General features: G+C 37.0%; 1 protein-coding gene across 1 annotated transcript in view; it reads right to left on the bottom strand.

Moving 5' to 3' along the window:
* The window catches only part of Grid2 (glutamate ionotropic receptor delta type subunit 2), a 1,513,832-nt gene that overhangs the window by 268,321 nt on the left and 1,223,307 nt on the right, over window positions 1-22,204 (bottom strand). The window contains exon 12 of the mRNA XM_055612670.1: window positions 3,216-3,354. Coding sequence (XP_055468645.1) covers window positions 3,216-3,354 — 139 coding nt within the window. The remainder of the gene's footprint in view (window positions 1-3,215; window positions 3,355-22,204) is intronic.

The following is a 22,204-nucleotide window of genomic DNA, read 5'->3' as shown; positions in this document are numbered from 1 at the left end:
ATATATATATATATATATATATATATATATATATATATATATATAAACAGTCTATGTTGGCTAATGGCATAGCAAATTCTGGCTCATCAGAAGTGTTAACATTCACTGTTTAATTCAGTGAGAAGCTAATTTTATGAACAGCAGTGCTTAAGATGGCACTGCATGAGGTGGTGGAAAGTATATTTTCTAGGAAAAAAAGAGAGAGTTGGAACTTCTCAAGAAACTGATTACTTACAGGTGGAGATTAGCAGCCAAGCAGTGTTATAGGCATTTGTGTCTACCAACAAAAGTAAGACATGAAATTTTAGGTTATCTGTAAGTTTTGGGAGAGAATCAGATTGCTCTAGCTTAAGTGGTTTTGATTCTTTCCCAAGTTACTCTGATGATAGTTTTAGGAGGAAGTAGAAAATTATTACACCCATTGATGACTTTTCATGAGGCCTAATGGCAACAGAAAGGATTAATTTTTAAGGAAATGAATGCTCAGTTGCTTTGGAATGTATAACTACGTTTGAGGGAAACACCTTACAAAGTTAGATTTTTTTTCCCTCTACTAACTTTTACTTTTGAAGAGACTTTGGAATAACAAAGATTTGGAAGTGTGCCTGCTTCCATAGTACAGTAAACTGGAGAGGAGCTGGTGCTGGGAACTTCAGAAGAACTGAATGGTAAAGATGCTCATGTACACTATGACCTGCACTGTCAGCAAAACATTGGGTCAAACAAATTAGGGGAACCCGCACTAGACAAGAAACTAATCACAGCGTCAACTCCATGGATTAGCATTGGGTTGACATGTTAGAATACCAACTTCAGTGCTAACTGGGTGATGCGGAGCATTTAGCTTCTGTAATTCAGTTTCTTCATTTGCAAAATGGAAATAATGGTAACACGCTGTGACAATTCTTTGAGAGATAAATGAGAAAATAACTGCAAAATACTTAATGTCTGGCTCACAGTAAATGCTCAATATGTGTCAGGCATGTTTTTGTTATCATTATTTTTGTATGTAGTATAAGATCATTTATTTATTTGTTCATTTATTTAAAATTTGTTAAAACTAAATGTAAACAATGCTTTAAGCATATCTAAATGTGTCCATTCCGTTATAAATTATTAATAGGAAGTTTATTTTGTAAAGTATATACTCATAAAATACCACCAACATGCCTGTCTGAACATGTCTGAACAAGGACCACAGCAATAGATATTCTAACATGGACAAGTGGGGTGTAGGGCTCAGAAGGCCTGAAAATGCTGAGAGCAAGAGGAACAGTGTTGTCTAGGAATGAGTACACCAGTTGGTCAATACCAATGGTCAGCCCCCAAAACGTATGTACATACAAGTTACATTATATATACTAGTAGAGTATATTTATATGTTGATGAACATGCACACACACACAGACACACACATACACAAACACACACACAAGCAAGGGCCTACCTGAGTTGGTTCAGAGGGAAGAAAAGGGAAGGGAGAAATGATGTGATTGTAGTCTAATCTCAAGAAAATAAAAACATTTTTTAAACATAAAATTAACACTCCAATTTTCTCTAAAAAGCATTTTTTTCCACTTTCTATCTGCTACTACACTGATCAGCCTAGTCATTAAGCTAAGTGAAATGAGCCAAGCATAGAAACACAATTACTATAGTACAAATTCAAATCCATAGAAGCAAAGATGAAAACAGTGGTGAAAAGTCTGTGGGGTGGTGGAAGGAAAGAGATGCTTGTTCAAACGCATAAAGTCAGTTACGAAATGAACATGTTTGGGGATATTTAACAGACGTTATGGACAGTAATAGATGTGTTAGCTAATCTAATTATAAGAATTAATACATGATCATATGCATATCGTACTGTCACGTTTTGCATTTTAAATATATTGAATTTTTCTTTTATTGTGTATGCCAAAATGTCTTGCTCAGAGTGGCACAGAGCAATCATAGATGCAATTAACTCATGTTGACTTGTGTGCTAATAAAACTGGCTAAACACAAAAACCATTGCTACTGCTTCAGAGCGATTGAGGGCTTTTACAACATTACATGAAGTAAATTCTTTGCCCTGTATTCTTAGTAAATGCTAAGGCTTTAATCTTAAAGCTGACACTTCCTTCTCTAAACACAGAAGGTTTGAGTGTGGGGAAGGAGAACTGTGGCAATGGCCTGCAAGAAGGCTCAGGTGCCAGCCACCCTGAAGGTCTGCTCTTTATCCAGACACTCCCGTATGAGTGTGAAACTCCTAGCTTCTTACCTTCAGCTTTCCATTTGTAAAATGTGTCATGAAGAGTACAGATTTTAGATGATGGTGACGGGCGCTAAATGAGACAATGTTCATATAATAGCACAGATCCTGGCATCTGATAACTCATCACTAAATGATGGTTATTTTTATGATGTTGCTAATTTCATCAATTTTCTTCCTAGGCTTTTACAATAGTTTTCATTATTATTCAATCTCCCACATTTACTCAGCATCATTTGTAATTTCTATTACCCATAGAGCTGGCCATAAGAGGAGTACATTGAGAGACTATGAAGGGTCCGTGCTAAAGCAACAATTATAGAACACTTTGAGGAGCATGATTTGATGAGAGAAATTAGAAGTATCATTTTCATAAATGGAGAAAGGAATTGACTGCCTATGAGTATTATTAGTTGACTTTGGGGGCTTCAATTTCAGATTGTAGATTGAATAAGAACAATGCACTTCTTTCTAAATAATTCTTGATTTGGCATTTTGCTATAATGGCTTTCTGGTCATGAACAGAGTTCACTTACATATGCTTTAGAGTCAAGAAGTTTTGTGCTTTTCTTTAAGGGGAAGCTGACTCTAGGAAATCCTTCCACATTTCTAGTTGTTCTTTGTAGAGCAGGCTGGCCTCAGACTCACAGCGTGCCCAGCCACAGGTGAGGATGGTTTTGAACAATTTCTCCTGCCCTTACATAGTTACTCTCTGTGAAAGTCATTGACAACATATTATCCTTCCAGGAAAATATGGAAAGCAATATTTAAGTTATAAAATAATCTATTTTATAAAATAAACTATGCAGGACTGATGTTCTGAGGTATCATAGAATTAAGCCTTTGGAAAAAGGAGAGTGACAGCTTATTAGCAGACGGTGCGCATTCATGCTCAGAGGGCTTTCCCTATGGCATGCCCAGCGTTTGATGCGTGTGATGACTTCTGGAATCTATGCCTACTTACTGGATGGAGCTCTCAATGCGGGTGATGGTGAGGAAAGCAGCAAGGTTTGCTGTATACGATGAGATGACAATCAGAGCAAATAACCACCATGCCCCCATCATCATTCGGGTTGCCAGAGTTGTGTAGGGGACTTCCCCGCCTGTGGAAAGAGGAGAAATGAAAACATCATTACGCTTTTATTAAGAAACCGAAGTCATACACATTCGGCGCAAAAACAGGTGACAAAAACATTTCCCTTTACGTCAGTGGAGATCTCTGTATTTTATTACTTTGTTTTGATTATCTTCTATAGAATTACTTGAGAATTTTTTAAAAATAAGCATGATAAATATTCCACAAAATATGTTGCAATAATTTTTTCTCATTTGATTCTAAAATTAATTTCTCACTGTAGTCACAAATGTACACTTTGCCCTCAGAGGCTTGGTTATTCACTAGTTAGGTGGTATTAAGATGGCTATGCCTATATTTAATATATCTTTTCATATTTTAAACAAAATGTTAGGTTGTTTTAAAAATTCTCTGGGAGTGCTGGTTGCTGAAAATCTTGGTATCACACATATTACCATTGACTTTGGTATCATTACATTTATTTTTTCCTGTTCCTATAGTAACTGGCAACTCATAACATTATTGAAAATCATTCTTGTCATTGTCTGTACATTGATATGTCCTTTGTGTGAAGTCTTCAGAGTGTTTACATTCTAAAATGTCTACATTTTAATCCTGTGTAATCTTGGCAAGATTTTGAATGTCAGTGAAATTTGATGAAGTCATTTTTCTTCTGGTCATGGAATCGTCATCAGCTTGCAAGGAGTAGACTGCTGTGGCAACCTTGGCCAGTGGCCATGACAGTTGTCTTTGACAGTTTTGTGACAGTTTGATGGAAGCTAGAATTACCCAAGAAGGGAGAACCTCAATTGAGAAAATGCCTCCATAAGATAAGACTGTAGTCAAGCCTGTACAGCATTTTCTCAATTAGTGGTTGGTGGAAGTGTCCAGCCATTGTGAGTGATACCATCCATGGGTTGATAAGGTTGATAATCTTGGGTTCTCTAAGAAGGCAAGTTGAGAAAGCCGTGGGGAGCAAGCCAGTAATCAGCAGCCCTACATTGCCTCTGCATCAGCTCCTTCTTCAGGGTTTCTGCCTTGTTTTTCCTTTTTTGGATTCCTTTAGTGAGAAACTACAAGGTCGAAGTATAAGTCAAAACAACCTTTTCCTCTACAGCTGGCTTTTTGCTCATGGTGTTTCATCACAGCAATAGAAACCCCAACTAAGTCAACAGTGAAGCTAAAATGATACAGTGTAAGTAAGCCTATGGTAATGACAATGAAGTGTTAATATTCCATAGGTAGAAGTGGAGGGATCACTAGACCCCTTCCTGAGATTCCACTCGCTTTAGCTGTAAGATCTTTGAGAGGAATTAGAGGGTATAGGAAGAGGAACATTGACTAGGAGTGGAGCATTTTCAATGGTGCAGCTTTTCAGAGTTGCCACTCACTTTGAGATGGGACATTTCACCAGTTTTTGAGTCACACATGCTATGCTTCTACAATTAATTCCTAACCCATGCTCCTGTTTTATGTTTTTTTTTTTTTTTTTTTTTTTTTTTGTCTTTTCGAGACAGGATTTCTCTGTGTAGTTTTAGATGACCTGGGCGCTCACTTCGTAGACCAGGCTGTCCTTGAACTCAGAGATCTGCCTGCCTCTGCCTCCCAGACTGTTGGGATTAAACATATGCACCACCACCTGGTCAACCACATATGAACAGGGGACCTAGACCTAGACCATGCATGGTCCTTAGTTGATGTCTCAGTCTTTGAAAGCTCCCTTAGTTGTCTTTGTTGGTCTTCTTGTGGGGTTTCTGTCCCCTTCAAGTCCTTCCATCTTTCCCCCACACTTCCACAGGACCCCTGGAGCTTCAATCCATGCTTGGAGGCATGTTTCAGTATCTGTCTCAATCAGCTGCTGTGTGGAGCCTCCCAAGTGACTATCATGTTAAAAACAGGGTACAGAGCTAAACTGAGAATTCACAGTAGAGGAATCTCAAATGGTTGAGAAGCACTTAAAGATATGCCCAATGTTCTTAGTCACCAGAGAAATGCAAATCAAAGCAACTCTAAGATTCCATCTTAGAGCTGTCAGAATGGTTAAGATCAAAAACTCAAGTGACAACTACATGCTGGCAAGGACGTGGAGAAAGGGGAACACTTCTTCAGTGCTGGTGGGGTTGCAAACTTCTACAACCACTTTGGAAATGAATCTAGTGCTTTCTCAGAAAACTGGGACTATCTCTGCCTCAAGACCCAGCTATAACACTCCTGGGCATATACATGAAAGATGCTACACCATACAACAAAGATATTTGTTCAAGTAAGTTACTAGAAGCTTTATTTATAATAGCCAGAATTTGACAACAACCTAGAGGTCCCTGAACTGAAGAATGAATGCAGAAATTATGGCACATTTACACAATGGAATGATACTCAGCTATTAAAAACAAGGAAATTATGAAATTTTCAGGCAAATGGATGGAACTAGAAAATATCATCCTGATTGAGGTAACCCAGACCCAGAAAGACACACATGGTGTGTATTCACTTATAAGCTGATATTAGACTTATAGTACAGGCTAACCATACTACAATCTTAAGTAACAAAGAAGGCCCAAGGGAGGGTGTTGCAATGTCATTCAGAAGGAGAAATAGAATAGATAGCATAAGTGGATGAAGAGAGGGAACTGGGCAGGAGATAGAATGGGGAGGGAAACAAGAGTGTGGCTCAGATTTGAGGAGAACAGAAGTAGAAAGTGAAAATACTGGGAATAGGAAGGGAAACTGAGCGGGACATCTCTTTGACAAGCTAGAAGCCTGCCACAGGGTAGGCTCCTGAGAGGATAAGGGTGTGTCTAGTAGAGACTCCTAACAGGAGGCAGGTGGGGTAGGTCATGGAGACGGAAGTCACCATCTCCCAGCCAGGCAGGACTAGTGGAGGGAGGGGAACAACAACACTCTTACAAAAACTTTGATCCCAGATTACCCTGTCTACAAGAAGTACAGGATTAAAGAGGGAACAGAGATGGAAGGAATGTCCAACCAATGATTGGACCAACCTGAGACCCTCCCCATGGTAGAGAGCCAGCCCCTGACACTTATTTAATCATGCTCTACTATGCTTGAAGTTTCCTGAAATTTTAACATACTATCATGCTTATTTTTGATCCAAAAATTTGAATTTAAAATACTTATGCCTAGAATTTCCTTCCTTTCATTTTACAAGTCTTTTTCCATTCAATAATTTTTAGCAATTCTATTTTTAAAATTCCTCTTTAGAAATACCTTTTATCAATATTCTACTAATATAATTTCCTACACTTTCATACTGTCAAGTCCTTTACCTTTTAGAAAATAATAATTTAACATATTTTTATTGCAGTAAGACATAAACATCTTTGGTTTTAGTTTTAAAACATATTTTAAGTATTTTTTTATTTTTTGAAATTTAAATATAGTTATATAAATTTCTTCTTCCCATTTCTCCCTCCAACCCTCCATGAATCTCCTTCCTCTCTCTCAAATTTATAGATTCTATTTCTTTAATTTTGTGTATATATGTGTTATACAATATATATTATATGCTGTATCTGTTCATAAATATATAAATAAAACTTGCTCAGTTTCTATAATTACTTGTAAGAATATGATTTCAAGATTGACTACATATACTTTCTATATTTTCTCTTCCTTTATAATAGCCTCTTGTATAAGAATATTTTCTGTCATATGTAATATGGTTACATACATGGCAAATGAATTTATGCTGTTACTATAAGCTAATTAATTATATTATGATCAATAAGTTATATTTATTATACTAATTAATTAAATTCTTAGTTAATATTTTATATCAATTATTCTATGCTTATATTAATTACATGCTAATTTATGCTGTTATTATGTGCTGTATTATTACATGTTAATATATGCTCTTTACGTAATTCATGTGTCAAATCACTGACTTTCAAGGTTTCAATTTAAATAAGCAGTCTTTAGGGATTTAAATTAAAATAAGGTCATAAAAGGCCATGCTAATATGCCTGCCATTCTGGTGAGGTTGACAAAACATCCAGAGTGTGTTTATGCAGAGGATACAGGCAGAAAGAAGCTGTATTAGAGGAGAGTGGCCTCTGGAGAAACAAAATCTGTGCACACCTCGATCTTGGCCTTTTACCCTGCATATCTCTGAGTCTGGGTATTCTGTTTTGATAGCCCTCTTAAATTAATACATACTGAATATTAAACATCAATAGGCTTTATAAAAAGAAATTAGGCTTATATTTAGAGTGCAAATAAATTAAATGAACAATATATCTTCTTGGTAGGTCTATAATACATGAATATATTAACAGGATTCAATTAATTATCCAGGAATAGTTTTACTCTGATTATTAGTTTTCAAATCTCTGCATTTTACATATACTGTAAATACATTCTTTGGCTATTTTCTAAACTATTAGTTAAGGCTAATTTTTTATATATGGAAAACATTTTTCAAAAGAAGTTATGATCATTTTTATACTATATGCTATTATATATTTTTATGAAATTGCAAGGATTATTTTGTTCTCAGTTCATATAAGTAGTATACACCTATTTCCATACTGGACAATTACTCACTGAAGATTGAAGAGCTCTTTTTGATAAGACAGTCTGTAAAATAGTAGCTAATAATTATTACCATTTTATTCAAAACAATACTTTTCTAAAACAAATGTTTTAACATATGACTTATGGAATCATAAAAGCAGTACTCCCCATGACTATCTTGATGACAGTTACAAGGCATTTCAAAAAATGTCTTTCTTTGAATTTATAATACATATAATTTGTTACATAATCATCAAAATATCAGTTTATCAAATGGAAATATCAACACTGAATTTCCACTTAGGTATAAATTTTATATTCATATTAATGATGCTGAGCATTAGATAAAAATGTTTATTATAAAAATAAATGATCATATACACCAATAAAACCGATGTATTTTCTTTTTTTTACTTTTTTAAAACTTTTTAAAATTGTTTATTAATTACACTTTATTCACTTTGTATCCTCCTGTAGCTCCCTCCCTCCTCTCCTCCCAAATCCTTCCCTTCCTCTCCCTTCTGCATGCATGCCCCTCCCCAAGTCCACTGATAGGGGAAGTCTTCTTTTACTTCCTTCTGATCCTAGTCTGTTAGGTCTCATCAGGAGTGGCTGCATTGTCTTTCTCTGTGGCCTGGTAAGGCTGCTCCCTCCTCAGGGGAAGGTGAACAGTTCATGTCAGAGACCAGTCCCTGTTCCCATTACTATGGAACCCACTTGGACACTGCACTGCCATGAGCTACGTCTGTTCAGGGGTCTTAGGTTATCTCCATGAATGGCCCTTGGTTGGAGTATCAGTCTCAGGAAAGACCCCTGTGCTCAGATTTTTTGGTTCTGTTGATCTCCTTGTGGATCTCCTTTCCAGATCTTACTATTTCCCACTTCTTTCATAAGATTCCCTGAACTCTGCCCAAAGTTTGGCCATAAGTCTCAGCATCTGCTTTGATACCCTGCAGGGTGGAGCCTTTCGGAGTTTCTCTGTGTCAGGCTCCTGACTTGTTCCCTGTTTTCTCCTTCTTCTGATGTCCATCCTCTTTGCATTTCTGGGATTGATAGGGACTGAGCATTTTAGCAAGAGTCCTCCCTCTTGATTAGTTTCTTTAGGTGTGCAGATTTTAGTAGGTTTATCCTATATTATATGTCTATATGAGTGAGTATATACTGTGTGCATCTTTCTGTTTCTGGGTCAGCTCACTCAGGATGATCTTTTCCAGATCCCACCATTTACCTGCAAATTTCATGATCGTTTTTGAAAGCAACAGACAACAAATTTTAAATGCAACAGCTTTTAAAAGATGTAAGCAAAGGAAGATTCAGTTTTAAATCCACATAGGAATGTTTTGAACAAAACAGATAATTGGAATCTGGTAGTAAAGTGTGACAAAGTCAGAATGATGTAACCAAAAAGAGTAGAGAAATAAATATATGATTGAAAAGGCTAATTGTAGGTTTGTCTCCATAAAGACCTAACTCTTAAGAAGACTTGTTTTTAACCACATAGAAAATCAATTGCTGAGTTTTTTCTTTTGTGATATATAATTTACAACTTTACTAGCTCAATTATTCTTATATAAACCTAATACAATGCCACTATATTTGACATCTGTACTTAGAAATAAGATAATAAAAATGATGGAAAATTTGTCTTCCTGTTTGGGTAATGTTGGACTAGATAGCTATTAACAACCCTCAAATCTTAATTTTTTTTCATACTGTTGTAATAAAATACTCTGAAAAAAAGCAGCTTAAGGAAGAAAGAATTAACTTTGGTTCACAGTTCAGGGGTATAGTTCATCATGTTGGAAATTCAGGGCAGTAGGAGATTCAAGGAACTATCAATGTGACCACAATTAGGAAGCAGAGAGTGATGAATGCATGCTGCTCTCAGCTCACTTTCTCTACTTATACAGGCCAACATCTCAGCCAAGGAATGGGACAAACCACAGTAAGAGGGACCCACCTTTATTAATGCAGTCTAGATAAGCCTCTACAGACACACTCAGAGGCCTGTCTTTCAGAGGATTACAGATTTTGTCAAGTTGACAATTAATGCAGTTCTACCCAGTATCAACTTGACACCCTAAAACATCACTTTTAAGTTATAGCCTTCCACATCTTATTGGCTTATGGCCAATTATGTTCTAATGTACATTCATTTACCTGAAGTTTAAGTTAACACAGTCATTAATTCTAATACTTTAAATGTTCTAAGTCTCTTAACTTGGAATACCTATATAACAAAAAAAGTTACATATGTCCAATATATAATGACATAGAATAAATATTCTTATTCCAAAAGAGAGGAATCAGGGACTATCAATGAATGATCTGACAGAAGCAATAACAAAATCCACCAGTGAAAACATCAAACTCTGTCACTCCATGTCTCGCACTTGACTAAAACTGATTGTGCTCCAAAAGGCTCAGATAGCTTTAAGCCTCTAGCACGGCCACCTGCAGCAAAACTCACGGACTGGCTGCATTCTATGCCAATAGCTATCTTTGATGGACATTCTATAATCCAAGCATCTCCAACATACTGAAGTTTCTATTACAACCTAAACTTCATGTAAATGTAATGGCCTCGCAGAGATTCTGTCCCTGTCACAAATTGCCTGGTATCAGCTGCTCTTTGAAATTTCTGAACAAGATTCAATGACCCCCTCAATCTTGCATATTTCATGTCTACAAAACCAGGGACATGATCCACATGGCATCCACCAGGAGTTCTGATGCCATATGGATAGAGTCTGTCCCACTTGGATGAGACTTGTGTCATTTCCTGTGTGCTGACGCTGGGGAAATGCTGGGGAATTGTCTTTGAGGAATAGAGAACCCAGCTGCATTCTCTTTATAGGTCCCTGATGAGTGGTGGCTTGTCCTGAAGGCAACTATCCTGCTGTCCTTGAGAGCTGTTTCCCTGTAGCGTTGCCAATGACTTTAACGATTATAGCTACTTTGTTGTTGTACTCTCCTCATCTAGAACTATAAGCTTACTCATCTACCCTACCTCTTCCAAACACATTAGGGCTTTATCTTTAATTTAAATTCATTTTATATTCTCAGATCATAGACAGAATGAAGTGATATTCTTGGTTAACTATCTCATGAATAGCTACAAACTCAGTTCCTGAATGAAACCCTTGTTCCCTTATGAAGCCTCACGGCTGTGTATACTCTCTTTCATTCTCTCAGTATTTTTGTCTTCTATGCTTCCACCAGAGTGGCCCATTAATCTCTGTTTCCATCATGCTGGGGACTTTCTAATTCAAAATTCCAAACTTTTCTACATTCCTGCTGTGAAACAGTTCGAAAGGCCTAAGGGCTAGATGGTTAGTTAAATTTATCACAGCGATGGCCTCACCTCTTAGTATCAATTTCTGTATTAGTTTCTCTTCCTGTTGGTGTGATAAAGTACTCTAACAAAAGCATTCAACACTATTACTTTTTGCATTGATGGAAATTAGAAAAACTTAACACAGAAATAGTGGAATATTAAAGCACCAAGCTTTTAAATAAGATGATAACACAGAAAAGGGACTTGGTGTTTGTGACTGCTTTTTGTTCTAAGGCAAAAATGACAAAACTAACAAACCAAGAATATGAGCAGATATACTTCATGAATGGATAATGCTGCCCCAAAGTCACAAATTAATAAGCAAAAATCTCAATGCTAAGGTTGGAATACCTCTCTATGAGTTGTTGGTCATGAGGTCTTAGACGTTTCCAAAATTATATAGACTATTATTCTTGCTCTTGGTTACTTCTCAGAATGAGATAGTAAGATCTTATTGCTGAAGAGATTGTACACTTTGAATATGAGACACAGAGAAATCAAGGCACATCTGGTAAGGAAATGTATACCTGGAAGTTCATAAGAAAAGAAGGCCATAAGGAAACAAACTGGAAGTTTCTTCTTTCCTGGATAGTTTTCATAGTATCAAAGAGTATTATAAAGACTGCTGGAAGAGAAAAAGTGTTAATGGCTTCTCCCAGATATAGATGCTTCATGTTGTAGTACTGGCCTGCTGAGCAAGTTATGTCGACGGTGTAAGAATGGTGTGATTTTTGGGCGTAGCCAACTGCTTTCTGGGTCAATAGGTGCTTACTTGTCAAGACAGAATTTATGATTAGTACCATAAATCTAGCCAAAAGCCCATGGCATGGGAGATCAAAAATAAAGTGAGAAATCCAAAGTTGCTGTGTTATTAAAGAGATAGTGTTTAACCGCCTTCTCAGCATCTCAGCTTCTTTCAGAGAAGATTCTTTTTACAATGGGTGATAGTTAGCACAGAGAGTTATAACTGGTCCAGGTGCCAGAGTGACTGTTCAGTACTTAGCCCTCAAAATGACAATTTAGGTTCTCTTCTAAGTTTCAGGGATCATAGAGAAGAGGGAGTGGGAAGAATCTGAGAACCAGAACATGCAAAAGAGGGCTGTACAAAGCTTCCAGTGGTGGGTAATGATTGCTAGATAAGGAGGAATACTTATTTGCAGTAATATAGCCAGTAGTAAGTTGACCATGCTTCAGTAAGTAACTGCCCACAAAAGTTCATGCAAGAAATGCTAACTAAACTCAGTGAATCACAAAAAAGAATAAAATTCAAATGTAGGAAGACTTGTTTGGAAGAAGCGAGGCAGGAGTGAAGGAGGGTAAGAATGGGTAATGGTGAATGTAAATAATCTAAATGCATTCATTTTATATATGTCTATATTGGATGACAAAAATTAATAAATAAATTAAAATCAAATTAATTAAAGATTAATCAAAAATTAATGAGGTTTAAGGAATACAACTCAGAAGCCTGATCCAATGGAAACCAGTTCCTCTTCTTGTGGTAGAAGGCTAACTCTTGATGAGATTTAATAGATTAGGGTCAGATAAGAGAGGAGGTCCTCCCCTATCAGTGGGCTAGGGAAGGGGCGTAGGGTGAGAAGAGGGAGGAAGAGTGGAACTGGGAGGAGATAGAGGGGGCCACAGCAGTGATAAAGAGTGAAGAATTTGTAATAAATACATAAATAAATAAATAAATAAATAAATAAATAAATAAATAAATAAATAAATAAATAGATAAATGGCTCTCTTAAGATTGATGAACATATTGTGTGAAGGCTTTTAAATACTCAGTAGCAGTCACAAAGGGCTCACTCTTACAGATTTTAGAGTAATATGAGAGAATCTAAAGTGCATTTATGTTGATGAATTTGAAAGTAAAGACGTCACGAGAAAACATCTAGATGAAGTCTGTTAGAAAAAGACATGGAAACTTTGAATGGTCTTACAACTCTTAAGAATTTCAATTCTATAATTAAAATTTCTTCAGAAAATTCAACACCTGTTAACTTGTGGTAAAATGTATGAAATATTTGAGGAGTAATTACTATTGTACATTTACTGAGAGAAAAAAGCAAGACACTGGTCCTTTCGTTTCTAATGAAAGCACAACTATGAGGCCAAAACACACTGCAGTCATTCTAAGAAAATAATCACATAATTGTAATTATCAAAAAGACAAATAATATGATGAAAGCTGCATAAGCAAAAACCAACCTCATTGAGTTTATTATGTGAATACAAGATCTATCTGGCTCTGAAAACTCATTTACTATAGTTCGTTACATTACCACTAAAAGGAGGAAATTAAATGATCATCAAAGTCAATGTCAAAAAGGCACAAATAAAATATTATAACACCCTCTTAAAAATGCACAGCAAGCCTAGATATACTCTACAAACTGAAAACATTCTTTCTCATTCTCCTGCCAAGTGCTTTAGAGACCTTGGAACAAACGCACCTATTTCCACCATCACCAAAATGTTATGATCTTAATAGGTTAACAATGTTATATTTTCCACTTAATACTGATTTAAATGTAAGAAACATAAAAAAGAAAAATAAAATAAATTACCAAATGCACATGTGAATATGCAGACAGTTAAAGACAGAAAAGAACAAATTATGTTTTCTGTCTTATAGAAACAATGTTCAAAATTAATTACATTTGCTTATTATAACAAACATTTAAACAGAAAATTAAGGATAGACACAACTGTAATCGTGATAAATATGAAATATCCCTGCTAAACCAACTGAATACATATGACACCTCTATAGAGAACTTGAAGGAAGGAAGACAGAAGACACGGATAGGTGTGATCCCTGATTAGCCACCCAGCACTGCAGAGAAAGAGTCTCTTCAAATTGGGTTATCAGAATATAACAGGTGAAATTCCAGGTGGCTTGCTCCCCTCCCCTCCCCCATCTGTTTCTCTTTCTTTGTGGCTACACAATTTGAAAGACATTGAAAAATCTTGTGAATATCTAAGCCATGCCTCAATGAGAACAAGCCGAGACCTGGCATCTGCGTCCACAAATAAAGTGGCTCGGTACCTGTACGAGGGTGGACCTGGCTGATCTATGACATCACTCACACATGTATATACAATTGCTTCACGGCAGTGACATCATAGTGCTGGGCAGAAACTGGGGCCTTTCATTAAGCAGAACTGGGTAAAGTGGATATACCTACAAAAATATGAAACATGTCTCCTAACATATATAAAAATTGATACCAAGTACCTTGTCACAAAGAGAAATAACGTATCCATAAAATAGTGTAATAGGCCATATCTGTAACTTTGAATAGAAAAAATATTTAAGGCACAAAAAGAATTAGAATGAATAAGAAAAACAATACTTTATATTTGAGAAAGTATGACAGCGTGAAAAATAATAAAAGATACCACACAAGAATGTCTCCTATGCTAATAATTTAAATATCAATAAAAATGCATTAAGAAAAAGCATAGATTTGAAAAATAACAAAGACAGGTTGATGCTAATATATGAAATGTAAAAAAATGTTGCATGTGGAGAATTTATAAAATAAATTAAAATGCTGCTTCAGAACCGTTAGAGTGATCAGTCAAAGACAACCGCATCCAGTATTGGAAAGATGCGCTGGCACAGTTCGCACAGGTGTTTTAGTAGGCTTTTAAATTCATTCATTCACTTTGGTAATTTGCCAGTCTCCTTGGAAACCAATTCCTGCACAGATACACAGAAGCTATATACAGTAGTATTATCCCCCACTTCCACAAGGAGAAACTCCCCAAATGGTTGTTGTTTTTTTTTTTTTTTTTTTTTTTTTTGAGAATAGAATGTGTAGAGAACGCTACATTTGTACAATTGAATATTCCTTGGCAGGAAAAATGAGCCTGGCTCATGATACAGTATCCCATAGGTGACTGTGGAAGCCTCATGTTGGATAAAGTTATTCACATTGTAATGTTCGTTGAAGATAGCAAACAGAGTTTAAGAGAAAAACTATGGTGCTTTAATTCTTGGTGATATTTTATCTTATGACAGGTGAGAGTTTTAGCATATCAGTGCTGCAATTTTACTGAGCTGCACATTTTAGCTATGCACTTTTTGTATATAAAGATCTCACAATTAAAATCTAAATGAATGAGGAAAGTAAAGACAACTTTTTCTTCCTATATTCTTCTTTTTACCTACAAATTGGAGAACATGTCTTCACACAGGTCCAGATTACTAGATGAGACCTGGGGCAGATGGTGCCTGCATCTCTACCTGTTAACTCAGCGGGTCTGCAGCCCTGTCTCACCGCTCTGAGTCATGAAGAATTTGGGCATGCACAATGAGCCTATGCAGTCAGCACTCTTAGACACTGATCTGAGGTGGCTGGCTTGTCACATCAAAAATATCAAGCACATTTTGTATTTACAGTGTTACTTGTAAAACGTGTTAAAAAACTAAAATAGTGTTTTCTCCTCGGGCAAAATAGTAAAATTGATAATTTTACCTGATTCAGGCACAAAATTGCCATTGTAGGTTTTATTCTGTGCAAATATAGCATTTTCCTATTCGCCTAAAATACAGAAGAGTACCTAATTATGTAAATGATATAATAGTTAAGTCAGTTTTTGATAGGCTTAAAGACTCATAAAATTTGTATTTCACAATCTACTGCTATAAGGCTAATGATTTAGAGTTAACAAAACAAAACAAAACAGTATACTCTACATATTCTTTGTGGCTAAGTATGTTGTAGTAGATCAACTGACCAATTGAAGTATCAATAGAATTTGGAATGTTTTACATTTAAAGAACCATATTTTACAAAACAAAAAGAATACTATTACAAAGACATTACAGCAACGATGTGGTCTCTGGATGCTTGATTTATGTTCAACACTGCACCTTCCAGAAGGATCGTTCATACTGACAATGAGAGATTGGGACTCTGCCTCTCTCTGTCTCTCTCTTTCTCTCTCTCCTCTACCTCCTCTTGAATGTAATAAAAAGGGTGTTTGCTATTTCAGAGGAATACTTTCACCATACTAAACCCATTTTCAGGTTAGGACGGGATCCTACCATCTGCTGTGTCCATCCTCGGAACAAGAGATGGCTTTCCATGTTAAGGAGAGAGTATGAAAAGCACACAGTGTCACTTCAAGAACATAATTCTGTTTGTATTAGAGTTCAACATTTATACATGATAAGAAGGCCTCTGCTATTGTCAACATGAATAATAATTCTCCTCAGAAATGTGAACCAATTTTTAGAAAAGGAATACAGCTCTCATACTTCATTTGTCAGGGAGTAGAAACCCATCTGTATTTGCGAATGTTGTTTTATGGATACTCAGATTCTGTCCTGTTTCATGCTTAATGACACTGCACTATCACTTCTAACAGGAAATACAGCCTTACGACAACTAAGTAAACTTCTGATAGCCCATTTCCAAGCCTTCCACAGTCCCGTGCCATCTAGAATCATCTGAGACTCCTCCCTGAGTCAAGTCTGCACAAGGTTTCTCCTCTCTGATATCTGTACTTTTTCTCTATCCCTCTATTTTCCTAGACTGACCTCTCTCCCCATCAGCCTATATCCAGAGATTTGAATGCAATCCATTGCATCCTCCCTCAACTTCCTTTCCCTCCTCATGCTGAGCTTCTAAATTTACACAGATCCAACATGTTTCCTATTCTATATGTGACTGTGTGAGCAGCCCACTGTAACTGAGAAACAGCACTGAAGCAAGCAAGCATGGCACTGTGCATCCATATCCACAAACCTCAAATAAGTTTTTAACGTCCGAATCCTGGTGTCTCTCCTTATTCACGCATTCTTCCTCTCTCCTAGACATGTGTTTCTTCTAGACCTGTCATTTACCAGCCTTTCAGCTAATAATATATCCATTAAAACAAAATTAAAGTAAACAGAGAGCATTTCCTGAAAATAAAATGGGGCATGAAGAGGTTACAGTGAACATCTGGGCTAAGAGGAGGGCCACATGCTCAGAAGTACAAAGAAAAGCATAGAAAAATGAAAGCAAAGCCAATCTAAGATATCAGGTGGGAGTAGAAGGGATGATGCAATTAGACTCCTTGTAATTTGTTATTCAGTTTTCAATTTGAATTTGGAATATGTAAATATTTTCAATTGTGTAAAAAATATTTTAAAAAGAAAAACTGAGAACTGTCTTAAATGAACCTGATAAGACATGAAGCTGGTGACTTCCTCAAACAGAGGAAAGAACATCACATGGCTTTAATCACAGTGATTGAATATTGAAGGGCACAGCCTTTGGGGCTCAGGCTCTAGTCGGTATCTGTATCTGTCTGGGTCCTGTCTCCTCTGACAGCAGCTGTTCCATAGAACTAATGGGAGCAGAGCAGACCCTCATTACTTCCTGAAGCACCCTACATCACTGGAAATATACTTTTCAGTAAAGTTGCTTATGTTTCCAGACAGAGTGTGCTACTGCCTATCTTCAGGCACCACATAATGACATTCAGAGATATGGGCTTCTGCTATTGGACCACTGCCATGTCTGTGTGCTACCCCACTGAAATTCAGGGACAAGGCAAAGCTGCCCACTCTCTCCATAACTCTTCAGCATAATTCTTGAAGGCCTAGCTAGAGCAATAGGACAACTAAAGGAGATCAAGGGGATATAAATAAAAAAGGAAGAAGTCAAAGTATCACTATTTGCAGATGATATGATAGTATACATGAGTGACCCCAAAAATTAAACCAGAGAACTCCTTCAGCAAAGTGGCTGGATACAAGATTAACTAAAAAAAAAAAAAAAAAATCAGAAGCCCTCCTGTATAACAAAGGCAAAAGAGCCCAGAAAGAAATTCAAAATAGCAACTAATAAAATAAAGTACCTTTGTGTGACTATAACCCAGCAAGTGAAAGACCTGTTCACAAAACTTCAAGTCTCTGAAGAAAGAAATTGAAGAAGATCTCAGAAGATGGAACGATCTCCCGTGCTCATGAATTGGTAGGATTGACAAAGTGAAAATGTCCAACCTGCCAAAAGCAATCTACAGATTCAATGTAGTTCCCAACAAAATACCAACACAATTCTTTACAGACCTTGAAAGAAAAATTCTCAACTTCATATGGAAAAACAAAAAACACAGAATTTCCAAAATAATCCTGTACTACAACAGATCATCTGGATGATGAGATGTTGAGATCTCCGTCCCTGATCTCAAGCTGTACTACAGAGTAATAGTAATAAAAACTGCATGGTATTGTCATAGAAACAGAATGGCGGATCAATGGAACTGAATAGAAGACCCAGAAATAAATTCACATACCTACGGATACTTAATTTTTGACAAAGATGCCAAAACCATACAATGGAAAAAAGACAGCATCTTCAACAAATGGTGCTGATCCAACTGGATGTCTACAAGCAGAAAAATGCTTATAGATCTGTATTTATCATCCTGCACAAAACTAAAGTCCAAGTGGATCAAAGACCTCAACATAAAACCAGACACACCAAATCAGTTAGAAGAAAAGGTAGGGAAGAGCCTGGAACTCATTGGCACAGGAGACAACTTCCTGAACAGAACACCAACAGCATAGGCTCTAAGAGCAAAATCAATAAATGGGACCTCATGAAACAGAAAAGCTTCTGTAAAAAAAGGACACTGTCATCAGAACAAAACACAGACAGCCTACAGACTGGGAAAGGATCTTCACAGACCTTTTATCTGACAGAGGGCTAATATCCAGAATATATAAAGAACTAAAAAAGTTAAAAAGCAACAAACCAAGTAATCCAATTAAAAATGGAGTACGGAGCTAAACAGAGAATTCTCTGTAGAGGAATATCATCAGGGAGATGCAAATCAAAACAACCCTGACATGACATGAACTCAGTGGCTGGTTCTTTGACCTCCCCACCCCCAAAGGAGGACCAGCCTTGCTAGGCCACAGAGGAGGACATTATAGCCAGTCCTGGAGACAGATGATAAACTAAGGTCAGATAGAAGGGGAGGAGGAATTCCCATATCAGTGGACTTAGAGAGGGGCAGGGAGGAGATGAGGGAGTTAGGGTTTGGGAGAGAATGAAGGAGGGGGCTACAGCTGGAATACAAAGTAAATGAACTGTAATTAATATAAAAAATAAAAATTAAAAAAAAATTCAATCCTGAGATTTCACCTTACAACTACCAGAATGGTAAAGATCAAAAACTCAAGTGACAATACATGCTGGAGAGGATGTGGAGAAAGGGGAACCCTGCTCCATTCCTGGTGTGAATGTAAACTTGTACAACCACTTTGGAAATCAATCTGCTGTTTTCTTGGACAATTAGGAATAGTGCTTCCTCAAGATCCAACTATACCACTTCTAGGCATATATCCAAAATATGCTCAAGCACACAAGGACATTTGCTCAACCATCTTCATAGCAGCTTTATTCATAATGGCCAGAACCTGGAAACAACCCAGAAGTCCCTCAACGGAGAAATGAATACAGAAATTGTGGTACATTTACACAATGGAATACTACACAGCATTTAAAAACAAGGAAATCATGAAATTTGCAGGCAAATGGTGGGATTTAGAAAAGATCATCCTGAGGGAGGTATCCCAGAAGCACAAATATACACATGGTATATACTCATTTATAAGTGGATACTAGACCTATAATATACGATAAACATACTAAAATATGTACACCTAAGGAAGCTAAGTATGAAAGAGGTCCATGGGTAAGATGATCAATCCTCACTCAGAAAGACAAACAGGATGGACATTGGGAGATGGAGAAAACAGGAAACAGGACAGGAGCCCACCACAGAGGGCCTCTGAAAGACTACCCAGCAGTATATCAAAGCTTATTCTGAGACTCTTAACCGAACTTTGGGCAGAGTGCAGGGAATTCTATGAAAGAAGGTGAAGATAGTGGGACCTGGAGAGGATGGGAGCTCTACAAGGAAAGCAACAGAACCAAAAAATATGGGCACAGGGGTCTTTTCTGAGACTGATACTCCAACCAAGGACCATTCATGTATATAACCTAGTACCCCTGCTTAGATGTAGCCCATGGCAGCTCAGTATCCAAGTGGTGCCCTGGTAAGGGGAACAGGGACTCACTGGCTGCCTCTTTGACCACCCCAACCCTGACGGAGGAGAGCCTTGCCAGGCCACAGAGGAAGACAATGCAGCCATTCCTGATGAGACCTGGTAAGCTAGGGTCAGATGGAAGGGGAGGAAGACCTCCCCTATCATTGGACTTCTAAAGGGGAATGGCAGGAGATGAGAGAGAGTGGGATTGGGAGGGAAAGAAGGAGGGGGCTACAGCTGGGATACAAGGTGAATAAACTGTAATTAATATAAAAAATAAAAAAATTAAATAAAAAAATAAGTAAAATGTACAAAGAACAACAACAACAAAAAAGAAATCTGTTCTTCCAGTTGCATTGGTAAAGAAGAAACTGAAAGCAATGGATGTCTGAAAAAAAAAGATAAAATTCATGTCTTGAGGACAGCTTCAAAGTCTTTAAGCTTACAAGGTCTGTGAAGATATAATCCAGAGTAAGACTAATGCTAGGCAGTAACTGTAGCACAGTCAGCCATGGTCTTACATCTCTAAGATCTCCATGCTGAGGGAAGAGTACAAGTAAGAAATTTTAAATTATAATTTCCCATGAATTGTCTGTCCTGTGGCACAAGCAAGCGCTATACTTCCCATGATGTAGAAACCAGACTTCCTCTACATCAATCCTTTTTATGACTGGACCAGGGAAGTCCTGCCATTCTCCTCTGGTTTTATTCATATTTCTCTTTATTGTCTCCTGGTTAAAAATTAGGTACTCAAATAACTGGATCCGGAGAAACGGGAAGCCCATGTTTTATGCTGAACAGGATGAAATTTAAGTATTGAGGAAGGCTGTGTTATAATGAGTGGTAATGACCCGAGCGTTGAGCTCTAGTGTGCTAATGTGTTGATGCTTTGGGTGGTGACAGTTGTTACGTTGGTTCACTGAAGAATGCATATGTGCTAAAAGGAAGCCCATGTGCGGAAACCCATGTGCACTGCATGGATTTGTGGGGGTGGGATGCTAGGATATATTTGTGCCGGAAAATCTTGGTTTCTATCTTTGACTGGGAGCACACTTCCTACACAGAGACATTAAAAATGTGTAGAGATGGTTTGGACACAGCCATATCTGAGACTCCAACTACAGCAATAAATTGGATCTACCGACAGAAAAATGAAGAGAGTACCCTAGGCTGGAAAAGGCTAGGAGATGCCCAACTATTGAAGATAAGGTAAAATTGCCTTGCTACATTATGAATATTTATGAAAGAATGGTAATTTTATGTATATTGACCTTCAGAGGTCGGTGTAACATCATACTGGTTACAGTGTACCTCAGAATAAAACGAGGGCCTCCATTTACTTAAAGACTCCATTCAAAACCAATGGATGGAAGCTACAGATTGAGACCTGCTAAGCTGCTTCCAGACTGCTATGGACAGAACAATTCCAAATCTGAGGACAAAACATAGCTTCAGTTGTTGAGGTTTTATGTGGGTTTTCTACCCAAATCACCTACTTTGTGGGTCTAGCAACCAGCATTAGGAAGGGTAGAGCTAACATTTTTGTATATGGTCTTCCTATTTTTCTTAAGTACTTACAATAGTAATAATCACATGTCACTCTTATTTTTTTATTCATTACATTTTATTCAGAAAAAAATATTTTCTCAACCTGAGGTGTTTTAGAGTCTTAAAGTATTTTTGGAAATTCAGACTTTTCACTTCCATATATTATATTGTTATATGCACCATTGGATACGCAGTATTTTAAGTTTTCTTAAAGTTATATATCCAGTGAAGAAAAGTTATTTAGTTAAAAATGGATTTTTATGTCTCATAGCAATAATAAGTTTTCCAATGCTGTGTGGCATCACTGTGCCACGTTAACATATGTTTATCTGAAGTGTTGGCATTTCAGTTGATTTTAAATGTCAAAATATTGTTCTGGACTTGCTGACATGT

Source organism: Psammomys obesus, unplaced genomic scaffold, assembly GCF_907164565.1.
Source record: "Psammomys obesus unplaced genomic scaffold, mPsaObe1.curated_primary_1811, whole genome shotgun sequence".
NCBI lineage: Eukaryota > Metazoa > Chordata > Mammalia > Rodentia > Muridae > Psammomys > Psammomys obesus.
Note: the sequence above shows the minus strand (reverse complement) of the source record. Positions and strands in the feature narration are given on the sequence as shown.